Raw genomic sequence first — 19,313 nt, 5'->3', positions numbered from 1 at the left:
ATATAAATAGTCATCACTTTAACACTCTTCTGAGACAAGCCCTATTACAAGCCTTGAAGCTCAGAAGACTGGAGCTCTAGGGAACCACAGAGGCCTGGCACTCAGATTGGAAGGGTCATCACAGGCCCTTCGGAGGAATGTAGCTCTCCATCCAGAGGAAAATCAGCAACAGTTATCAGAGCTGATTACATTTGACAAGAACGTTAAGAGAAAATTAAAACCCTGGGCTTTTTCTGACAGAAAAGGATAGCATTTATAAAATATTGACACCCGCCTAAACCTACCAGACATTGAGAAACAAGGTTTGGAGTATTTTTAACACATTCATGGCCATGTGAGTTATATTTAACTTACACTAGTTTTGAGCCTGGGGCCTCATGAAGCATATGTAATTCACGTGATTCTTTACCTATCTTGATCTTATAAAATACCCTGGCCCAAAGGGAAAAAAAATTATTTTCTAGAATGGCAGTCAATATGTTAATTTATCATAAGGGAATTGGATGAGAAGTAGAGAGGGAAAGCATATAAAGCTGTCTCTGTGTGCATTTGTGTGTGTGATACTCTACGTGGCATAGTATAAACTTCAGGTGTTCAAGCAGATGAAATAGATATGCATACATCAATCCTTATAAATTTGAAGAATCTTAGAGATTTCCAACTTATTTATTGTTTAATTGTTCTCAAAGTGATCTCCATAAACTGCATTACATGGTCATATCAGTATCCAGCTGAAAAGTCTTTCTGTGCCTCCTAATTGCCTTTAGGGTTAAATTCAAATGATTTAGTTTAGCACATAAGGATTTTCAAGGACTAGGCCTTGCCCATCTACCTGCTCTTTCCCTTACTTCCCTCTCTGCTCACGTGCTACACAAAATTTTGTAAATACTACTGGTTTTGCTCAGAATTTTGGCTGGGGTTAGGTTTAAACCCACCACCTCCAGCATATGGGGCCGGCGCCCTCCTCCTTTGAGACACAGGCACTGCCCTGCTCAGAAAATTTTTCTTTCCCTTTAACTTTCCCTCTGTCTGACTCTTAATAATAATAATTCCAAACCCTCTTCTTATTTTCTGTCCTAAGAATGCTTCACGTGAAATCCCCAAGTCCGGGTTAGCTTTCCCCCCTGTGTGCTTTCACTTCAACCACAGCACTTATGGCATTGCTTCTTAACTGCATGCATTGCCTACTTGCTTTTTATACCCACTACTATATGATCTTTTCGGGGGTAAAAATAAGTCTTCCATTCTGCACCTGGACTCCCACAGAAGCCATTTATCTCATTTCCCTACTTCTACTCAAATGCAATATCCTTTTTTTTTTTTTTTTTACATAGCAGCCAGCAAAAACATTTCACAATGTAGATTTAATTATTTTTTTGACACTTTATTTTTTTGTATTATTAAATCATAGCTGTGTACATTGATATGATCATGGGGCATCATTCTCTAGCTTCACAGACCGTTTGAAACACTTTCATCACGCTGGTTAACATAGCCTTCCTGGCATTCTCTTAGATACTGTGCCAAGACACTTACATTCCACATTTACCAAGGTTCACACATACCCTTGTAAGATGCACCACTGGTGTAATCCCACCAATCCCCTTCCCTCTACCCACCTCCCCCCCACCCTCCCTCCCTTTCCCCCTTCCCCCTATTCTTAGGTTGTAACTGAGTTATAGCTTTAATGTGAAAACCCTAAATTAGTTTCATAGTAGGGCTGAGTACATTGGGTACTTTTTCTTCCATTCTTGAGATACTTTACTAAGAAGAATATGTTCCAGCTCCATCCATGTAAACATGAAAGAGGTAAAGTCTCCATCTTTCTTTAAGGCTGCATAATATTCCATGGTGTACATATACCACAATTTATTAATCCATTCGTGGGTCGATGGGCACTTGAGCTTTTTCCATGACTTAGCAATTATGAATAGGGCTGCAATAAACATTCTGGTACAAATATCTTTGTTATGATGTGATTTTTGGTCTTCTGGGTAGAGGGATTACAGGATTGAATGGCAGATCTATTTTTAGATCTCTAAGTGTTTTCCATATCTGTTTCCAAAAGGAATGTATTAATTTGCATTCCCACCAGCAGTGCAAAAGTGTTCCCTTTCTCCACATCCACACCAACATCTCTTGTCTTGGGATTTTGTGATATGGGCTAGTCTCACTGGAGTTAGATGATATCTCAAAGTAGTTTTGATTTGTGTTTCTCTGATAATTAAAGGTGATGAGCATTTTTTCATATGTCTGAAGGCTGCGCGCCTGTCTTCTCCAGAGACGTTTCTCTTCAAATCCCTTGCCCAGCCTGCGTTGGGATCCCTTGTTGTCAAAGCAGGAGGAATTATGCTACCAGACCTCAGACTATACTACAAATCGATAGTGATCAAAACAGCATGGTATTGGCACAAAACAAAGAAGTAGATGTCTGGAACAGAATAGAGAACCAAGAGATGAATCCAGCTACTTACCGTTATTTGATCTTTGACAAGCCAATTAAAAACATTCAGTGGGGAAAAGATTCCCTATTTAACAAATGGTGCTGGGTGAACTGGCTGGCAACCTGCAGAAGACTAAAACTAGACCCACACCTTTCACCATTAACTAAGATAGACTCTCACTGGATTAAAGATTTAAACTTAAGACTTGAAACTATAAAAATACTAGAGGAGAGTGCAGGGAAAACCCTTGAAGAAATCAGTCTGGGCGAGTATTTTATGTGGAGGACCCCCCAGGCAATTGAAGCAGCTTCAAAAATACACTACTGGGACTTGATCAAACTAAAAAGCTTCTGCACAGCCAAGAACACAGTAAGTAAAGCAAGCAAACAGCCCTCAGAATGGCAGAAGATATTTGCAGATTATGTCTCCAACAAAGGTTTAATAACCAGAATCCACAGAGAACTCAAACGCATTAGCAAGAATAGATTTAATTATATAGTCATCACTTCACTGTTTCAAAATCTTCAATAGATAGATACCTATGGAGCTTATTTTACCATCCTTTTTGATATATCCCTACAAGATCCATCTGCTGTCTACCCCTCAGATCTTATTTCAGTCACCCCCTACTATTCTTTTTTTTTTTCTTTTACTCTGTAAAAATTAAAGTATCTTATGCTTTAGGGTTTTGCATTTGCTATTCTCTCTGCCTAGTTTGTTCTTTGGCTTAATGTTTTCATGGCTAACTCTGTCCCAATATTTTGGTATAATCTCAAATGCCATTCTCTATAATCAACATTTTGAATATGTGACCAATCCCCAAGACAATTCTTACAGCAGCCATCAGCGACTTCAGTGTATTTCCATTTATTACCCTTTCTGGGCACATGGTAAGATTGTACTTCCTGGGACGTTTGTAGTTGGGTGGAACTAAGATAATGGGGTCCCACCCAATGTGACTAGGTTTAGTTAGTAATTTAAATCAAAAATGATGCATTTTTCTTTCAAGTCTGATAAGAGATTTTCCAGATCTCTCTTTTCCCTTTCACTTGGCAACTACAAACATTCAAGGTGGTCCATTCATTCATCAGTATGGGTCTTTGAGATGAATAGCCCATCTTCTCTTCCACAATGAATACATAACTTTATATTTTTAGATACAGTGATATTTATATATAATCTATTAAGACAGAATAACCAGCCTATTATTTTCTGATATATGTTCTATATGTTCTATATATAGAACATATATCAGAAAAGAACACATTCTACATTACTGCAATAATAATTCTACATTACTGCAACCCATTTTTATCATAGCACATATTAATTTTTGGACTAATCTAGTATTTTTTAATTCTGATTATTATTAAATGCCCATGTACTTCCTTCTTGTCTCATGTGCAAGTTCTATGAGGATAGTAAGTTTCTGTCTTATTAACTGCTCTGAGTACCCAGAAAAATGTCTGGTGCTTTTCAATCAATACTACAAATGTGGTGAAAGAACAAATGAAGGAATTAAGCAAATATCCTCATATGAACGATGATGAAACTAATTTTGTGGCTTTTTGCTGCTAAGTAGATGTGTGATTGTGGGTGTTATTACCCACATTTTCAGATTTCTTTGTTCTTTCTTCTTCCCTGATTGGCAACTCATCGAAACAACAATCCCAAGAAAGCTAGATATCTAATGCAACTTGGAATTAATTGATCTTTTCATAAAAGACAAAATTTTACCATGATCTTTTAACAAAATAAAATAAATGTTAAATTTTATTAGAAAAGAAACAGCCTGAAAAAAAAAAAAAAAAGAAAAGAAACAGCCTGGACAGCAATAATTTAAATATAAAAATAAATGCGTTTCTACACACTTCCTGATTATGATATGAACTAATTATATTTTCATTCTTGAGCCTCTACATGAGCAAAGTTGTACAAGAAGTTAATAATAGCATAGTGATAAAGAGAGCAGACTCTAAAGTTTAATTATATGGGTTCAAATCTCATCTCTGCTACTTATTATCTGTATGACTATAGGAAAATTGATTAGTTCTATAAAATGGTACCCTCTCAATGAGCAGTTTTTATTTATTCATTTTTAATCAAAATCAAAAGGAACATATGGTTGATCCTTTTTTTCACTGGGTTTTAATTAAATCCAATGTAATTAATGTAAAACATAAGCACAATGAGATGCCATATAAGCTGCCATAACCATGAAAGGTAAACAGAATGGAAGATAAAGACACACTGAGGGAAATGTGAGGTGTTGGCATTCCTCTTACAGTCTGCGTGGAGTGTCCAGAACAGTTCTTTCTTCCACAGAGAAAAAATAAGTATTGACATAAAGCATCATGTGTAATTTCTGAGATTTTATAAATCTCCTAAAGCCTATTCATGAAATCCCTGAGAAGAAAATACTCAATCTTAATTTTTTTAAAAAGATAGTAGCTTTTAAAGGAAATTATGGGTATTAATAGTGTAAGTTTAGACAGGAAGGCTATTCAAGTTGGGAAAGGTAATACAGGGTGGACATAAAGTTCATGTGCAATTTACTATGTTAGACTATTTTAAATTGCACATGAACTTTATGTCCACCCTGTATAACCAAGACCAGGAGTTAGTTAATGATGTGTGTAAGCATTGTTAATGGAATTGTTTCCCTGTTTGGGTGTGTTTATAATGTTATATTGATTTTCCTTCTCCATATTAGTTTTTAGATTATTTTAAATCTGGTTATTTGTGTTACTCTTATTAAATATTATACCAGGCCACAGAGGTTTAACTTTCTTTTTTTTTAATTATTTATTTTTATTTTTAAATCATAGCTGTGTACATTAGTGCAATCAAGGAGTACAATGTGCTGGGTTCATATACAATCTGAAATATTCTCATCAAACTGTTCAACATAGCCTTCATGGCATTTTCTTAGTTACTGTATGTAGGCATTTGTATTCTGCATTTAGTACGTTTCACCTGTACCCATTCAAAGATGCACTGTAGGTGTGACCCCACCAATTACCCTCCCTCCACCCTCCCTTCCCCTTCCTTGGCCCTTTCCCCATAGTCTTGTGCTATAGTTGGGTTATAGCCTTCATGTGAAAGCTATAATTTAGCTTCATAGTAGAGCTGAGTACACTGGATACTTTTTCTTCTTCTTCTTCTTCTTCCATTCCTGAGATACTTTGCTTTGCAGCCCAATTCATAATTGCTAAGTCATGGAAGAAGCCCAAGTGCCCATTGACCCATGAATGGATTAGCAAATTGTGGTACATGTATACCATGGAATATTATGCAGCCTTAAAGAAAGATGGAGACTTTACCTCTTTCACGTTCACAGAGGTTTAGATATGGATAACTTAAGAAGAATGAGAAAAGAACATTGCCAATAAATATCAAATTTATATTTCAATTTATAAGGTAAGTATTTTTTAGAATAAGAAACAAATGAGTGGATTCACTTATGAAGCACAAATAGGTAAACCAAACAATACCAAACAAATCAAAGAAAAAACAAATGGAATGAGAAAAAAACAAACAATAACAGCATACCTTTTCCTTTTGGAGATTCTGCTTTGATCTTTAGAACAGGGAGCTACCAATATAATTCAAATTGGCCTCGTATAAAAACATTAGCAGTTGGTATTTTGCAAAGATGCCAGCTCAAGGCTTTTCCTGCTTTTCGAGGCAGTGGAGAATCTAGATTTTATAGAAAATATTCTTCTGCACTGCTGGTGGGTGTGCAAGCTAATACATCCCTTTGGAAAGAAGTATGGAGAATACTCAAGGATCTAAAAGTAGACCTGCCATTTGATCCTGCAATTCCTCTACTAGGTGTATATCCAAAAGACCAAAAATCACATTATAACAAAGATACTTGGACTAGATTGTTAATTGCAGCTCAATTCATAATAGCCAAGTCATGGAAGAAGCCCAAGTGCCCATTGACCCATGAATGGATTAATAAATTGTAGTTATGTATACCATGGAATATTATGCAGCCTTAAAAACAGATGGAGACTTTACCTCTTTTACATTTATATGGATAGACCTGAAACATATCCTACTTAGTAAAGTATCTCAAGAATGGAAGAAAAAATATCAATGTACTCAGTACTATTATGATACCAATTTATAATCACTCACACTTTCATATGAAGACTAGATCACAACTATGACCCAAGATGAAGGAGGGAGGAGGGGGAATTGGCAAGGAGGAGGGAGGTCATATCCAGGGAGGGTAAATCACACCTATGGTGCGTAATGCAAGGGTACATGTCGGATCTATTAGTATAGAGTATAAATGTCTTAACACAATAATTAAGTAAACGAAGGAGGTATATATTAACCAGTGTGATAAGCGTTCCTAATTCTGTATGAAATCAGCACATTGTACCCCATAAATGCATTAATGTATACATGATCTAAATAAATAAATAAATAAAAATTAAGACATATGAGCTGCCAGTCTTCAACTCTTATTTTAGAGAATATAGAAAAATCAGTAGATTACAACTTCCATTCTTTATTAAATATTTGGAATCGCTAAGTGACAGTTACTTGAAATATAATTTTTAAATGTGTGTGTGGTTGAACTCACACTACAGGTTATAAAATATATCTCAGCCAAGGTTTGTTTAGTTTTGTTTTCAAGCAGTTAATTGGGAAAAGGAACCATAAGCTGTTTCACTACCACATGGAAGTTGGCCTTTTCACCATGAAATTATCTACAAAGCTGGATGGGCTATTGAAGTCTATTTGTTTTTCTACTTTTCTTCTTGAATATTGATATCATAAAGAATTTTCAAGTTATATCCTAGGTTTAAAGACTTTACAGTATCTTATTTATGAAAATATCTTGTTATGAAATATCTTATTTATGAAACCAGTCTCAAAATACTTCCTTACCACTGTAACAGGTAAGCCATACAGTTGCCCCTCAGTATGTGCTGGGGTTTGGTTCCAGGACCCCTGATGATAAAATTTAAACAATCAATTCCTTGAAATGAAGCATAGTATTTGTATATAACCTATGCACATGCTCCCATATATTTTAAATCATCTTTAGATTACTTATAATACTCAATATGAAACTGATATGTAAATGGCTGTTGAACTTTATAGCTGTTTTAATTGTTTTTATTTTTATTGCTGTATTGTTATTTCTTTTTTTTCCAATTTTTTTTTCTTTTGAGACAGAGTCTCATTATGTTACCCTCAGTAGAGTGCTGTGCCATCATAGCTCACAGCAACCTCAAACTCAGGCTTAAGCAATTCTCTTGCCTCAGCCCCAAGTAGCTGGGAATACAGGCACCTGCCACAATGCCCAGCTATTTTTTTGTTGTTGTTGTTTCAGTTGTCATTGTTGTTTAACTGGCCTGGTCTGAGTTCGAACCTGCCAGCCTCCGTGTACAAGGTCAGCGCCCTACTCAGTGAGCTATGGGCACCACCTCCAAATATTTTTGATCTGTGATTGATTGAACCCACAGATGTTCTTCTATGTCAGACACTCTGCAGATACTCATTTAAATATGGTGGAATTACACCAGCAGTGCATCTTACAAGGGTATATGTGAAAACTTGGTAAACGATCTGTGAAGCTAGTGAATGATGCCCCATGAATATATCAATGTACACAGCTATGATTTAATAAAAAAAAAAAAGAAAAGAAAAAATAAATAAATAAATATGGTGGAAAATCACTGTATCACATTCCATATAATCTTCAGCTTGTACACAGACTACCATCTTTATTGAGTGTATGTATTTTGTTTAGTCATAAAGGCAAAATGAAGAGAAAAAAAGTCAGATGGCTAGAAAAGTAGAAAAATGTAGTCTCAGTTTTTAGAAAGGGCTTCAAAGCAAGCCAAACTCTATGCCTTCTCTGTGGAGTGTGATATTATTCCTGTATATGTTCTTAGCAATGGTTATTTTCAAAAATTTGTCCTACAGGTTATGAGTTGGGCCTCCTATTTTCTACCAATAGTATTTTACCCTTGCTTCAGCAGGGGCACTTTGTCGTGGTTATCTATCATTTCGTTGTTACTGCATTAGTAATATTTAGGAAGTAAAGGCATGTCTATCTTGTACATCTTTTAATATTATGTTACCTGACAGGTTATAGTTGCTGAAAATCTTTTAAAAAAGAAAAAGCGTAATTAAGAACTGAACTATTTATATTATAAAAAATAACAACAAAACTTTTTAGTTAAAATAATCATTTACAGATACCTAACTTATTCTTCGTAACAACCCTCTCTACTTTCAAGCTGAAAATAGAAGACTCAAAAGATTAAGTAATCTCTTTGATGATATTAGTATTATTATTAGCTTTGACCTTAAATGAATCTAATCTTAACACATAAGTAAGGTAATAAGAAACTCAAATGAACCTGCTTTAAATTTATCATAATTTTATGGATTAATGTATAAATAAATTATAGATTAATTTCTGGACACAGCTGTAACAGATACACAATAAATTTGTTACGTTAAAACTTTGGTCAAAAATATGTGTAGATATATATATGTGTGTGTGTATATATATATATATATATGATCTTTATTTTATGATAGGGTTACTGAAATTTCACTCTTCCATAGGTTCTTGGTCTCAGAGATTCAAGGAATGAACCCATGGACCACAGATCAGTGGCAAGATAGGATTTTATTAGGAATTAGAAAGGAATACAGAAGAAGTAAAGGCACCAGAGCTTTTGGCAGGGGGAAGGAACTACTGGGAAGTCTCTACATGGGCTCTTTATCTAAGGGGTATTAGGTCTTGAGTATTACACTTGGCCAGGACATGGCAGATGGAAACACGTTTCAACATTAATGATTGCTATCAACACACAAATGAATGTAGCTCCAGCTCATGGCAAAAGGTCAGGATGTTCCCTTCATTAACCTTCCCAAGCCTCAGAAAACTGGGGTCCCCTGTCCAGCCTTGAATGGGGGAACCCTTTATCAATAGTATTTAGAAACTAGTTACCATGGTATATCATAATATTAGAATATTAAAGCAAATTTCAATTTACTGATGATACTCATATTATTCAATTATTAGACTGTACAACATCTATATCCCAACATTTTATTTCCATATAAATGTTGGGATATATGGAAATTTCTTATTTATGTTTACCTACAGAATTTATTCTATATTTTTAATTACCAGATTATGGGAGATATTGTTGTCTGGCTTTTGTATGATTTTGTTTGATTTCTGAATTGATATATAAAAATTGTACATATTTTTGAGGTATATGTGATGTTTTGATACACACATAAAATGTATAATGATGAAAGTTCAGTAGAAAAAGATACAGAAAGTTAAATTTAAAATGTAAAAAATAATAATTCTTTTTTCCCTTTTTTAAAATTTTAGTAGATTTAGGGGGTAAATATGGTTTTATTGTCACATAGATGAATTATATAGCAGTAAATTCTAGGCCTTTAGTGTACACATCATGAAGGAATTATTAATTAAAAAAAAGTAACAGTTGTGTTAGAAAATTAAAATCTTACATCCTGAGGAAGCTGTTTTTATTACTTGGGGTTTTTTTGTTTTCAAATGTGTGTATGTTATTCTTCAAAGACTTTGTCAGACAGAAAGTATTTACTAGTTTTTGGTTATTTGACTCTAATTTCAAAGAAATTACCTAGAGAAAGGTAAGAAATCGACCAAAATCATATCTTAAGAGTAGAATGTGTGACTTCATTCATGTGTCTTAGAGAAAAGCTCTTCAAAGATAGCATTCTTGAGGCACTAACTAAAACCACAACAAATATCCACATTTTATCTTATTTGCTCTTTTCTAATGTATATATAACACTTTCAGAAATTCTAGGGGAGGCAAGCAATACCATTTTCTGTAATTATTAGTGTTTTGTTAATGAATTTGAATATTGTGGTGTATTATAGCTATTAAATATTAATAACTAAAGTAAAAACAAATTATCTCTAACATCATAATAATGCCTAAAGAAAAAAAAAAGTGAAAAAATACCATTAAGTAAAATAATAATTTCTCTCCATCTTGCCCCCTCTGCCTCTCTCTTATTTCAAATTAAGAGATTCATTCTCCTGCTGGGTGTAATGGGAATGAATTTCAATGCCACCCTGATGGAAATTGCATTCCGGATCTGTGGCGCTGTGATGGAGAGAAAGATTGTGAAGATGGTAGTGATGAAAAAGGCTGCAGTGGTACCATACGATTGTGTGATCACAAAACTAAGTTTTCCTGTTCGAGTACAGGTAAGCAAATGTTTGGTTTCACCATCTATTTGGGCTTACACAATGTAGAATTCTTTCAGCCCATCTTCAATCTGTATGTAACCTTTATAGAAAGTAATTTTAAATTTCTGATAGGTTTACTCACATAGAATGTTAACAATAATAATAGCTAACATTTTGTGAGAACTATCCATGGGCCAATTTCACAAAGCCAGCATGTCAGAATTGAGGTTTTGAACCAGGCAATTTGGCTTTAGAGTATGAAACTTCAGAGTCAAAAAAGAGACAAGCAGGTTAAGCCTGTAAGCAACATTCCTCTGTCTGTAGATAAACCTTTACCCTAAAATTTAAATAAAGATGACTAAAAAAGAAAGGATAGAATTATATACATTTATTTCAACTGGATTCCTACATTTTACTATTTCTTGTGCTATTTCTTGATTCCATTCTGAAGAAGGTGGGGCTCTAATTCAAACCTTTGATTTATTTTAAGAGTCTCTGAAGCTATGATTATTTTCATTATTATGGCTTTTCTATTTTGTTTTCCTACATATATATTTTTCTTCTACACATGCTGGATTCTGGTTAACATGATACATTGATTTATTTTACTCTTTATACCTGATGATGAGTTGATGCTTAGAGAAAAATAGATTAGAATTAACTATTGTAGTATAATTTGTAAAATGGTTGGAATCATTATCCAAATAAACTATGGGAAGTATTTCCTATGGATTTCAGGATAGATTCTTGAATTATCTCTGGAATTTGACTTTAATGTGAAATTATTTTTGAATTGTTTAATAATGAGCTCTTAGTGATTCCTCTGCTCCCTTTTAAGTGTTCCAACCAAGAACTACAAATGAAAAGTTATCACAGCTATAAACTTAGCAAACACTTCGGAAAACACAGGCTGATGTGCATTTCAATGTTTAAAAAGTCATTGTTTTTTTCTTTTCTTAAACATGCCTCTCACTTACAATTAAGCATGCAAATAAAAGATTAAAAAATTGATGCAAGTTAACATAAGTATAGATAAATAAATACTCCTGAGGCCCGTCCCTTGCAAGGGAATAGTGTTTCATGAAGAGTTAGTTTTCATACTAGAATTGAGTACCGTATTCCTCCCAGAATCCAAATGCCCCAGAACTCAAACAAGTTGGAATCTGAACCAAAAATTTGAGCAAATTTTGCCTGAAATCTGACTGCTGCTTTGGAATCCAGAACTCCTAGCACATTGTGTGGTTTTGTCCTTTGTTTCCCCAGCACTGGGGCCACCCAGAGGCTTTGTCATTCAGATCATAGTGGAAGCTGTAGTGAAAGCATCTTGTGTGATTTTTGCTGCTAATTTTATGTTTTTGTACCTGTTTTGTGGTTTTTCAAATATTATAACAACTAAGTGCATTCGTCATGGGTCCTAAAAAGTATAGTGAGGAAAATAAGAGTAAGAGGATAGGTGTTAGAGCTACAATTGAAGTTAAGAAGAGTCTTATAGCTAAGCATGAAAGTGGTACACCTGTGACTGATCTTGCCATTATGTTCAGGATGTCTAAATCAATTGTTTGTACAATTTTGAAAAAATTAATAAGCTTTCAAAGCAACTGATGTGGCAAAGGGAGTTAGGACACTGACCTCAAGGAGAACAAAAAGTATAGAAGAGATGGAAAAACTCCTCTTAGTTTGAATTAATGAAAAACAGCTGGCTGGTGATGTGATTTCTGAGATGATAATTTGTGAGAAAGCCAAGTGCTCCAGGATGATTTAGTGAAAAGGCATGCCTGATACTAGTGTTCAAAAAAATAAGTTTAAAGTCCGTAGGGGGTGGTTGGAGAACTTTAAAAGACTGGGATCCATAGTGTTGTTAGGCACGGAGAGGCTGCCAGTTCTAATTTGGAAGCAGCCAAAAAGTTTGTAAAGGAGTCTAAGGAGTTTGTGAACAGTGAGGGGTATGTTTAGAATGAAGAGTTCTATTGTGACGAAACAGGCCTTTATATTTTTAAGTTTACATATTTTTAATTTCATTAATTTACATTTTTATTCAAATACTATTATTTATTAATAGTTTACCTTAAAATCCAATGTATTTACTGTTAAAATAATTTTGAAAATTCAAGTTTGTAGAATAAGCTCAGTTTTTATTATTTTGAAGGGAAAAAAATTGTCTTGCAACTTGAATGATCTGGAACTCAAATGGGGTTCTGGGACGGATTAAGGTGAGATTTGAAGGTATCACTGTACATTGGATTCTTGTTTCTTCATTCTTGTGATAATTTACTACTCGATCCTAATTTGAAGCCAACAGATGGTCTAATACCCACATAAGAGAAAAACTCAAATCCATTCAAGGGTGGGGGGTGGGGAGGGCAGGAGAATGAGGAAGCCAGGAAACTAGGAAACAGGAGGAGAGAGGGTAGAGGGTGTACTCCCACTTAAAGGGCACAAAGTTACTGTGTACGTCACACCTCTTGTAGGTGGGATGCAATTATAAGGACTTTACCAAACAAATGCAAATGGTATAACATAATTCTTTGTACCCTCATTTAACCTGACACAATATTAAAAAAAGTTCTTTTTTCCTCAGTATTTTTACCATTAGGTGATTCTCTTCCATTGTTACATGAAGAGCCTTAATGCTGGTATTACTGGCTAGAAAAAAATGTGATTTTAAGTTTAGAAATTGTATCTTTGAAACATATTAACATAATTGAAAATTAATAAATAAATGTTAAATTAATTAATTATTGACTGCATGAATAGGTTTTTTTCCTTCTTTTTTTAATTGTTAAATCATAGCTGTGTACATTAGTGCAATCGCCTGTACCCATTCTAAGATGCACCATAGATGTGGTCCCACCCATTACCCTCCCTCCACCAAAATCTCCCCTCTCCCTTCCCCTTCCTTGGCCCTTTCCCCATAGTCTTGTGCTATAGTTGGGTTATAGTCTTCACGTGAAAGTTATAATTTAGCTTCATAGTAGGGCTGAGTACATTGGATAATTTTTCTTCCATTCCTGAGATACTTTGCTAAGAAGAACATGTTCCAGCTCCATCCATGTAAACATGAAAGAGGTAAAGTCTCTGTCTTTCTTTAAGGCTGCAAAGTATTCCATGGTATACATGTACCACAATTTGCTAGTCCATTCGTGGGTCGATGGGCACTTGGGCTTCTTCCATGACTTAGCCATTATGAATTGGGCTGCAATAAACATTCTGGTACAGATGTCTTTGTTATATTGTGAATTTTGGTCTTCTGGGTATAAACCCAGTAAAGGAATTATAGGATCAAATGGCAGGTCTATTTTTAGGTCTCTAAGTATTCTCCAAACATCCTTCCAGAAGGAACGTATTAGTGGGCATTCCCACCAGCAGTGTAGAAGTGTGCCCTTTCCTCCACATCCACGCCAACATTTCTGGTTTTGGGATTTTGTTATGTGGGCTACGCTTACTGGGGTTAGGTGATATCTCAGAGTAGTTTTGATTTGCATTTCTCTGATGATTAAGGATGATGAGCTTTTTTTCATGTGTTTGTAGATTTTGCGTCGGTGTTCTTTAGAGGAGTTTCTCTTTAAGTCCCTTGCCCACCCTGAAATGGGGTCACGTGTTCTTTTCTTGCCAATGAATTTGAGTTCTCTGTGGATTCTGGTTATTAGACCTTTATCGGAGGTATAACCTGCAAATATTTTCTCCCATTCCTAGGGCTGTCTGCTTGCTTTACTCACTATGTTCTTCGCTGTGCAGAAGCTTTTTAGTTTGAGCAGGTCCCAGTAGTATATTTTTGATACTGCTTCAATTGCCTGGGGAGTCCTCCTCATAAAATATTCACCCAGGCGGATTCCTTCAAGAGTTTTCCCTGCACATTCTTCAAGTATTTTTATAGTTTCTTGTCTTAAGTTTAAATCTTTTATACAGTGATAGTCTATCTTACTTAATGGTGAAAGGTGTAGGTCCAGTTTCAATCTTCTACAGGTTGCCAGCCAGTTTACCCAGCGCCATTTGTTAAATAGGGAATCTTTTCCCCACTGAATATTTTTAATTGGCTTGTCAAAGATCAAATAATGGTAAGTAGCTGGATCCATCTCTTGGTTCTCTACTTTGTTCCAGACATCTACTTCTCTGCTTTTGTGCCAGTACCATGCTGTTTTGATCACTATGGATTTATAGTACAGTCTCAGGTCTGGTAGCGTGATTCCTCCTGCTTTGTTTTCATTGCTCAGTAATGTTTTGGCTATTTGAGGTTTTTTCTGATTCCATATAAACGAAGTATTATTTTTTCAAGATCTTTAGAATATGACAATGGAGCTTTAATAGGAAGTGCATTAAAATTATATATTGCTTTGGGCAGTATGGACATTTTAACAATGTTGATTCTTCCCAGTCATGAGCATGGTATGTTTTTCCATCTGTTAACATCTTCGGCTATTTCTTTTCTTAGAGTCTCATAGTTCTCTTTGTAGAGCTCTTTCACGTCCTTTGTTAGGTATACTCCCAAATATTTCATCTTCTTTGGCACTACTGTGAAAGGAATAGAGTCCTTGACTGTTTCTTCGGCTGGGTTATTGTTGGTATATATAAAGGCTACAGATTTATGGGTGTTCATTTTGTAGCCTGAGACATTGCTATATTCCTTGATCACTTCTAAAAGTTTTGTAGTAGAATCCCTAGTGTTTTCCAGATATACGATCATATCATCTGGGAAGAGTGAAAGTTTATCTCTTCTGACCCTATGTGGATACCCTTGATCGCCTTTTCTTCCCTAATTGCAATGGCTAAAACTTCCATTACAATGTTAAAGAGCAATGGAGACAATGGGCAACCTTGCCTGGTTCCTGATCTAAGTGGAAATGATTTAAATTTAAATCCATTCAATATGATATTGGCTGTGGGTTTAGTGTAGATGGCCTCTATTAGTTTAAGAAATGTCCCTTCTATACCAATTTTCTTAAGTGCTCTGATCATGAAGGGATGCTGGATATTATCAAAAGCTTTTTCTGCATCAATTGAAAGAATCATATGGTCTTTATTTTTAAGTTTGTTTATGTGTTGAATTACATTTATAGATTTACGTATATTGACCCAGCCTTGAGACCCTGGGATAAATCCGACTTGGTCATGGTGTATAATTTTTTTGATGTGTTGTTGGATTCTGTTTGTTAGGATCTTATTGAGTATTTTTGCATCTATATTCATTAGTGATATTGGTCTATAATTTTCTTTTCTTGTTGGGTCTTTCCCTGGTTTGGGGATCAAGGTGATGTTTGCTTCGTAGAATGTGCTGGGTAATATTTCTTCTTTTTCTATTTTGGAAGAGGTTTAGTAGTATAGGTACTAGTTCTTCTTCAAATGTTTGGTAGAATTCTGACGTAAAGCCATCTGGTCCTGGGCTTTTCTTTTTAGGGAGATTTTGTATAGTTGATGCTATTTCAGAACTTAATATAGGCCTGTTCAACATTTCCACTTCGTTCTGGCTAAGACTTGGTAGGTGGCGTGCTTCCAGGTATTGGTTGATTTCTTTCAGATTTTCATATTTGTGAGAGTAGAGTTTCTTGTAGTATTCATTAAGGATTTTTTGAATTTCTGAGGGGTCTGTTGTTATTTCATCATTACCATTTCTGATTGATGAAATTAGAGATTTTACTCTTTTTTTCCTGGTTAGGTTGGCCAAAGGTTTATCTATTTTATTGATCTTTTCAAAAAAACCAGCTTTTGGATTTATTGATCTGTTGTATAGTTCTTTTGTTTTCAATTTCATTTAATTCTGCTCTGATTTTGTTTATTTCTTTTCTTCTGCTGCATTTGGGGTTGAAGTGTTCTTCTTTCTCCAGTTGCTTGAGATGTTCCATTAAGTTATTGACTTCCTCTCTTTCCATTTTCTTGAGGAAGGCTTGCAGTGCTATAAATTTCCCTCTTAGGAGCCTTTGCAGTATCCCATAGGTTCTGGTAATTCATGTCTTGATTGTTGTTTTGTTCCAAAAATATGGTGATTTCCTTCTTAATCTCATCTATAACCCATGTATCCTTCAGCATAAGGTTGTTTAGCTTCCATGTTTTTGTATAGGTATGCAGGTTCCTGTTGTTATTTAGTTCAACGTTTATTCCATGCTGGTCTGAGAAGATGCAAGGAATAATTTCTATTTTTTTAAATTTGCTGAGGTTAGATTTGTGGCCTAGGATGTGGTCGATTTTGTAGTATGTTCCATAGGCTGATGAGAAGAATGTGTATTCAGTTTTTTTGGGATGAAATGTTCTGTAGATGTCTGTTAAGTCCAGATGTTGAATGGTTCAGTTTAAATCTAAAATTTCTTTGCTTAGCTTCTTTTTGGAGGATCTATCCAGGACTGCTAAAGGGGTATTAAAATCTCCAACTACTATGGAAGTGGAGGAAATCAAGTTGCTCATGTCTGTTAGAGTTTCTCTTATAAATTGAGGTGCATTGTGGTTGGGTGCATAAATATTAATAATTGAGATCTCATCATATTGAGTATTACCTTTAACAAATATGAAGTTTCCATTCTTATCCTTAATTATTTTGGTTGGTTTAAAGCCTATTGCATCTGCGAACAGGATTGCAGTGCCTGCTTTTTTCTGCTTTCCATTTGCCTGGAATATAGATGACCATCCCTTCACCTTGAGTCTATATCTGTCTTTTAATGTAAGATGCGATTCTTGGATGCAGCAGATATCTGGCTTGAGTTTTTGTATCCAGTCCGCCAACCTATGCCTCTTTAGAGGACAATTTAAACCATTCACATTAATTGAGAGTATTGATAAGCCTTTCAAGAGACCAGTGGACATTTTTAATTCTTTTGCTACTGTGGAAATTGGAATTTGATCAGAAATTTTTGGGGTTGGTTTACTTTTGTGGTGGAGAATTACACTGGTCTTTATGGAGGATAGGTCTAAGAATGTCCTGGAGAGCTGGTTTAGTTATGGCAAATTTCTTCAACATGTGAATGTCGTTGAAGTATTTAATTTCTCCGTAATAAATGAAGCTCAGTTTAGCTGGGTACAGGATCCTGGGTTGAAAGTTATTTTGTTTTAGGAGATTAAAAGTCGATGACCATCCTCTTCTAGCTTGAAAGGTTTCAGCAGAGAGATCTGCAGTTATTCTGATATTCTTCCCGTTGTAGGTAATGGTTTTCTTTCATCTGGCAGCTTTCAGAATTTTCTCCTTCATATTAACTTTAGTGAAATTAATTATGATGTGTCTGGAGGATGTCTTATTTGGGTTGAGTCATGCTGGAGTTCTGAAACTGTCTGCTATCTGAATTTCAGAATCTCTTGGCATGTCTGGAAAGTTCTCCTTCATAATCTCATGGAGAAGAGACTCTGTGCCTTGTCAAGCCACTTCATCACTTTCAGGGATCCCAATAAGACGAATATTGGTTTTCTTCAAATTATCCGAAAGCTCTCTGAGAGAGTGGTCTGTTTTTGCTCTCCATTTCTCTTCTTCTTTGAGGGTTTGGGAGCCTTTGAAAGCTTTGTCTTCAATGTCGGAAATCCTTTCTTCTGCTTGCTCCATTTTGTTACTGAGGGATTCTACTGTGTTTCTCAGATCTTTGAGGGATGCAACTTCTTGTCTCAATGTGTCAAAATCTTTGGTCATTTGGTCTTTGAATTTGTTGAATTCTTGAGATAACTTTTGGAATTCTAATTCGATCTTATTTGCTATCCAGATCCTGAATTCAATTTCTGACATCTCAGCTATTTGTTTGTGCATGGGGTCTTGTGCTGTTGGGGCAGTTGATCTACTCTGATTATTCATATTGCCAGAGTTTTTCTGTTGATTTTGCCTCATGATTGTTTTTCACCGTTGCCTCTGGCTGTCCTCAGAGTTGGGGAGGTGTCTCTCCAAGATTAGACCCCAGCGGGATCACTCTATTGTTGCTGGATCTTTGTAGGGAGTGACCCTGTGTAGTTCCTCTGGGGCTTCTCTAGCTAGGGAGTTCTGGTTGTGGAAGCAGCTCTGGTTTGTGACACACCTGTATCCAGCAACAGGGCTGGGGGTGGTGCGCACGGTTCTGGGAGTGCCAGGCACCCAATGACTTTGGCATAGAGAGCCCAAGTCTCCAGCAGTCTCTGCTCAGGAGAAGAGCTCTGTGCAGAGGCAGGGAGGGTTCCAAAGGGCACACAGCTACCAGAGTCCCTGTCGAGATGAACGGGCTAGTGTGGTAGCTGGGAGGACACAGGAGGGAGGACACAGGGTTGCGTGGCTCCCACAGTTCCTGTTCAGGGAATGCAGAGGCCCGGTGAGTACAGGTCACCAGCCGGTGGTCGCTGCACAGCTCTTATGAGGTCTGGGCGGCACCAAGCCCGGGAGTTTGAGGTTGCTATGAGCTGTGACGTCACGGCACTCTACCCAGGGCTACAACCCAAGGCTCCAGTGTGCCAAAACCGTCTCACTCTGCCCCTAAGGATTAAGGCTGTAAGGCAGCTCAGTCAATGCCTGTAGGCTGCTCAGTCAGTAGGTTACTTTGACCCGCCCAATCCTTGCTCTGAGACCCTGAGGGCAGAGCTTGCCAGGGCAGTTATTTCACAATGGCTTCCTGCGCCCAGCTTAGTGGCTCAGTCTGGGGCCCCAGACAATGCCCAAAGTTCTCCACACTTCTGCTCAAGCTCTCCCCAAGGCAGTTCAA

The 19,313-nt window shown here is 36.1% G+C and overlaps 1 protein-coding gene across 1 annotated transcript in view; it reads left to right on the top strand.

The window, feature by feature from the left end:
• The window catches only part of LRP1B (LDL receptor related protein 1B), a 2,318,354-nt gene that overhangs the window by 1,351,974 nt on the left and 947,067 nt on the right, over positions 1 to 19,313 (top strand). The window contains exon 21 of the mRNA XM_053597274.1: positions 10,519 to 10,701. Within this exon, the coding sequence (XP_053453249.1) occupies positions 10,519 to 10,701 (183 nt within the window). The remainder of the gene's footprint in view (positions 1 to 10,518; positions 10,702 to 19,313) is intronic.

The sequence above is a fragment of the Nycticebus coucang genome, chromosome 7, assembly GCF_027406575.1.
Source record: "Nycticebus coucang isolate mNycCou1 chromosome 7, mNycCou1.pri, whole genome shotgun sequence".
In the NCBI taxonomy this organism is placed as follows: Eukaryota; Metazoa; Chordata; class Mammalia; order Primates; family Lorisidae; genus Nycticebus; species Nycticebus coucang.
The sequence above is the reverse complement of the archived record's forward strand: the minus strand, read 5'-3'. Positions and strand labels throughout refer to the sequence as shown.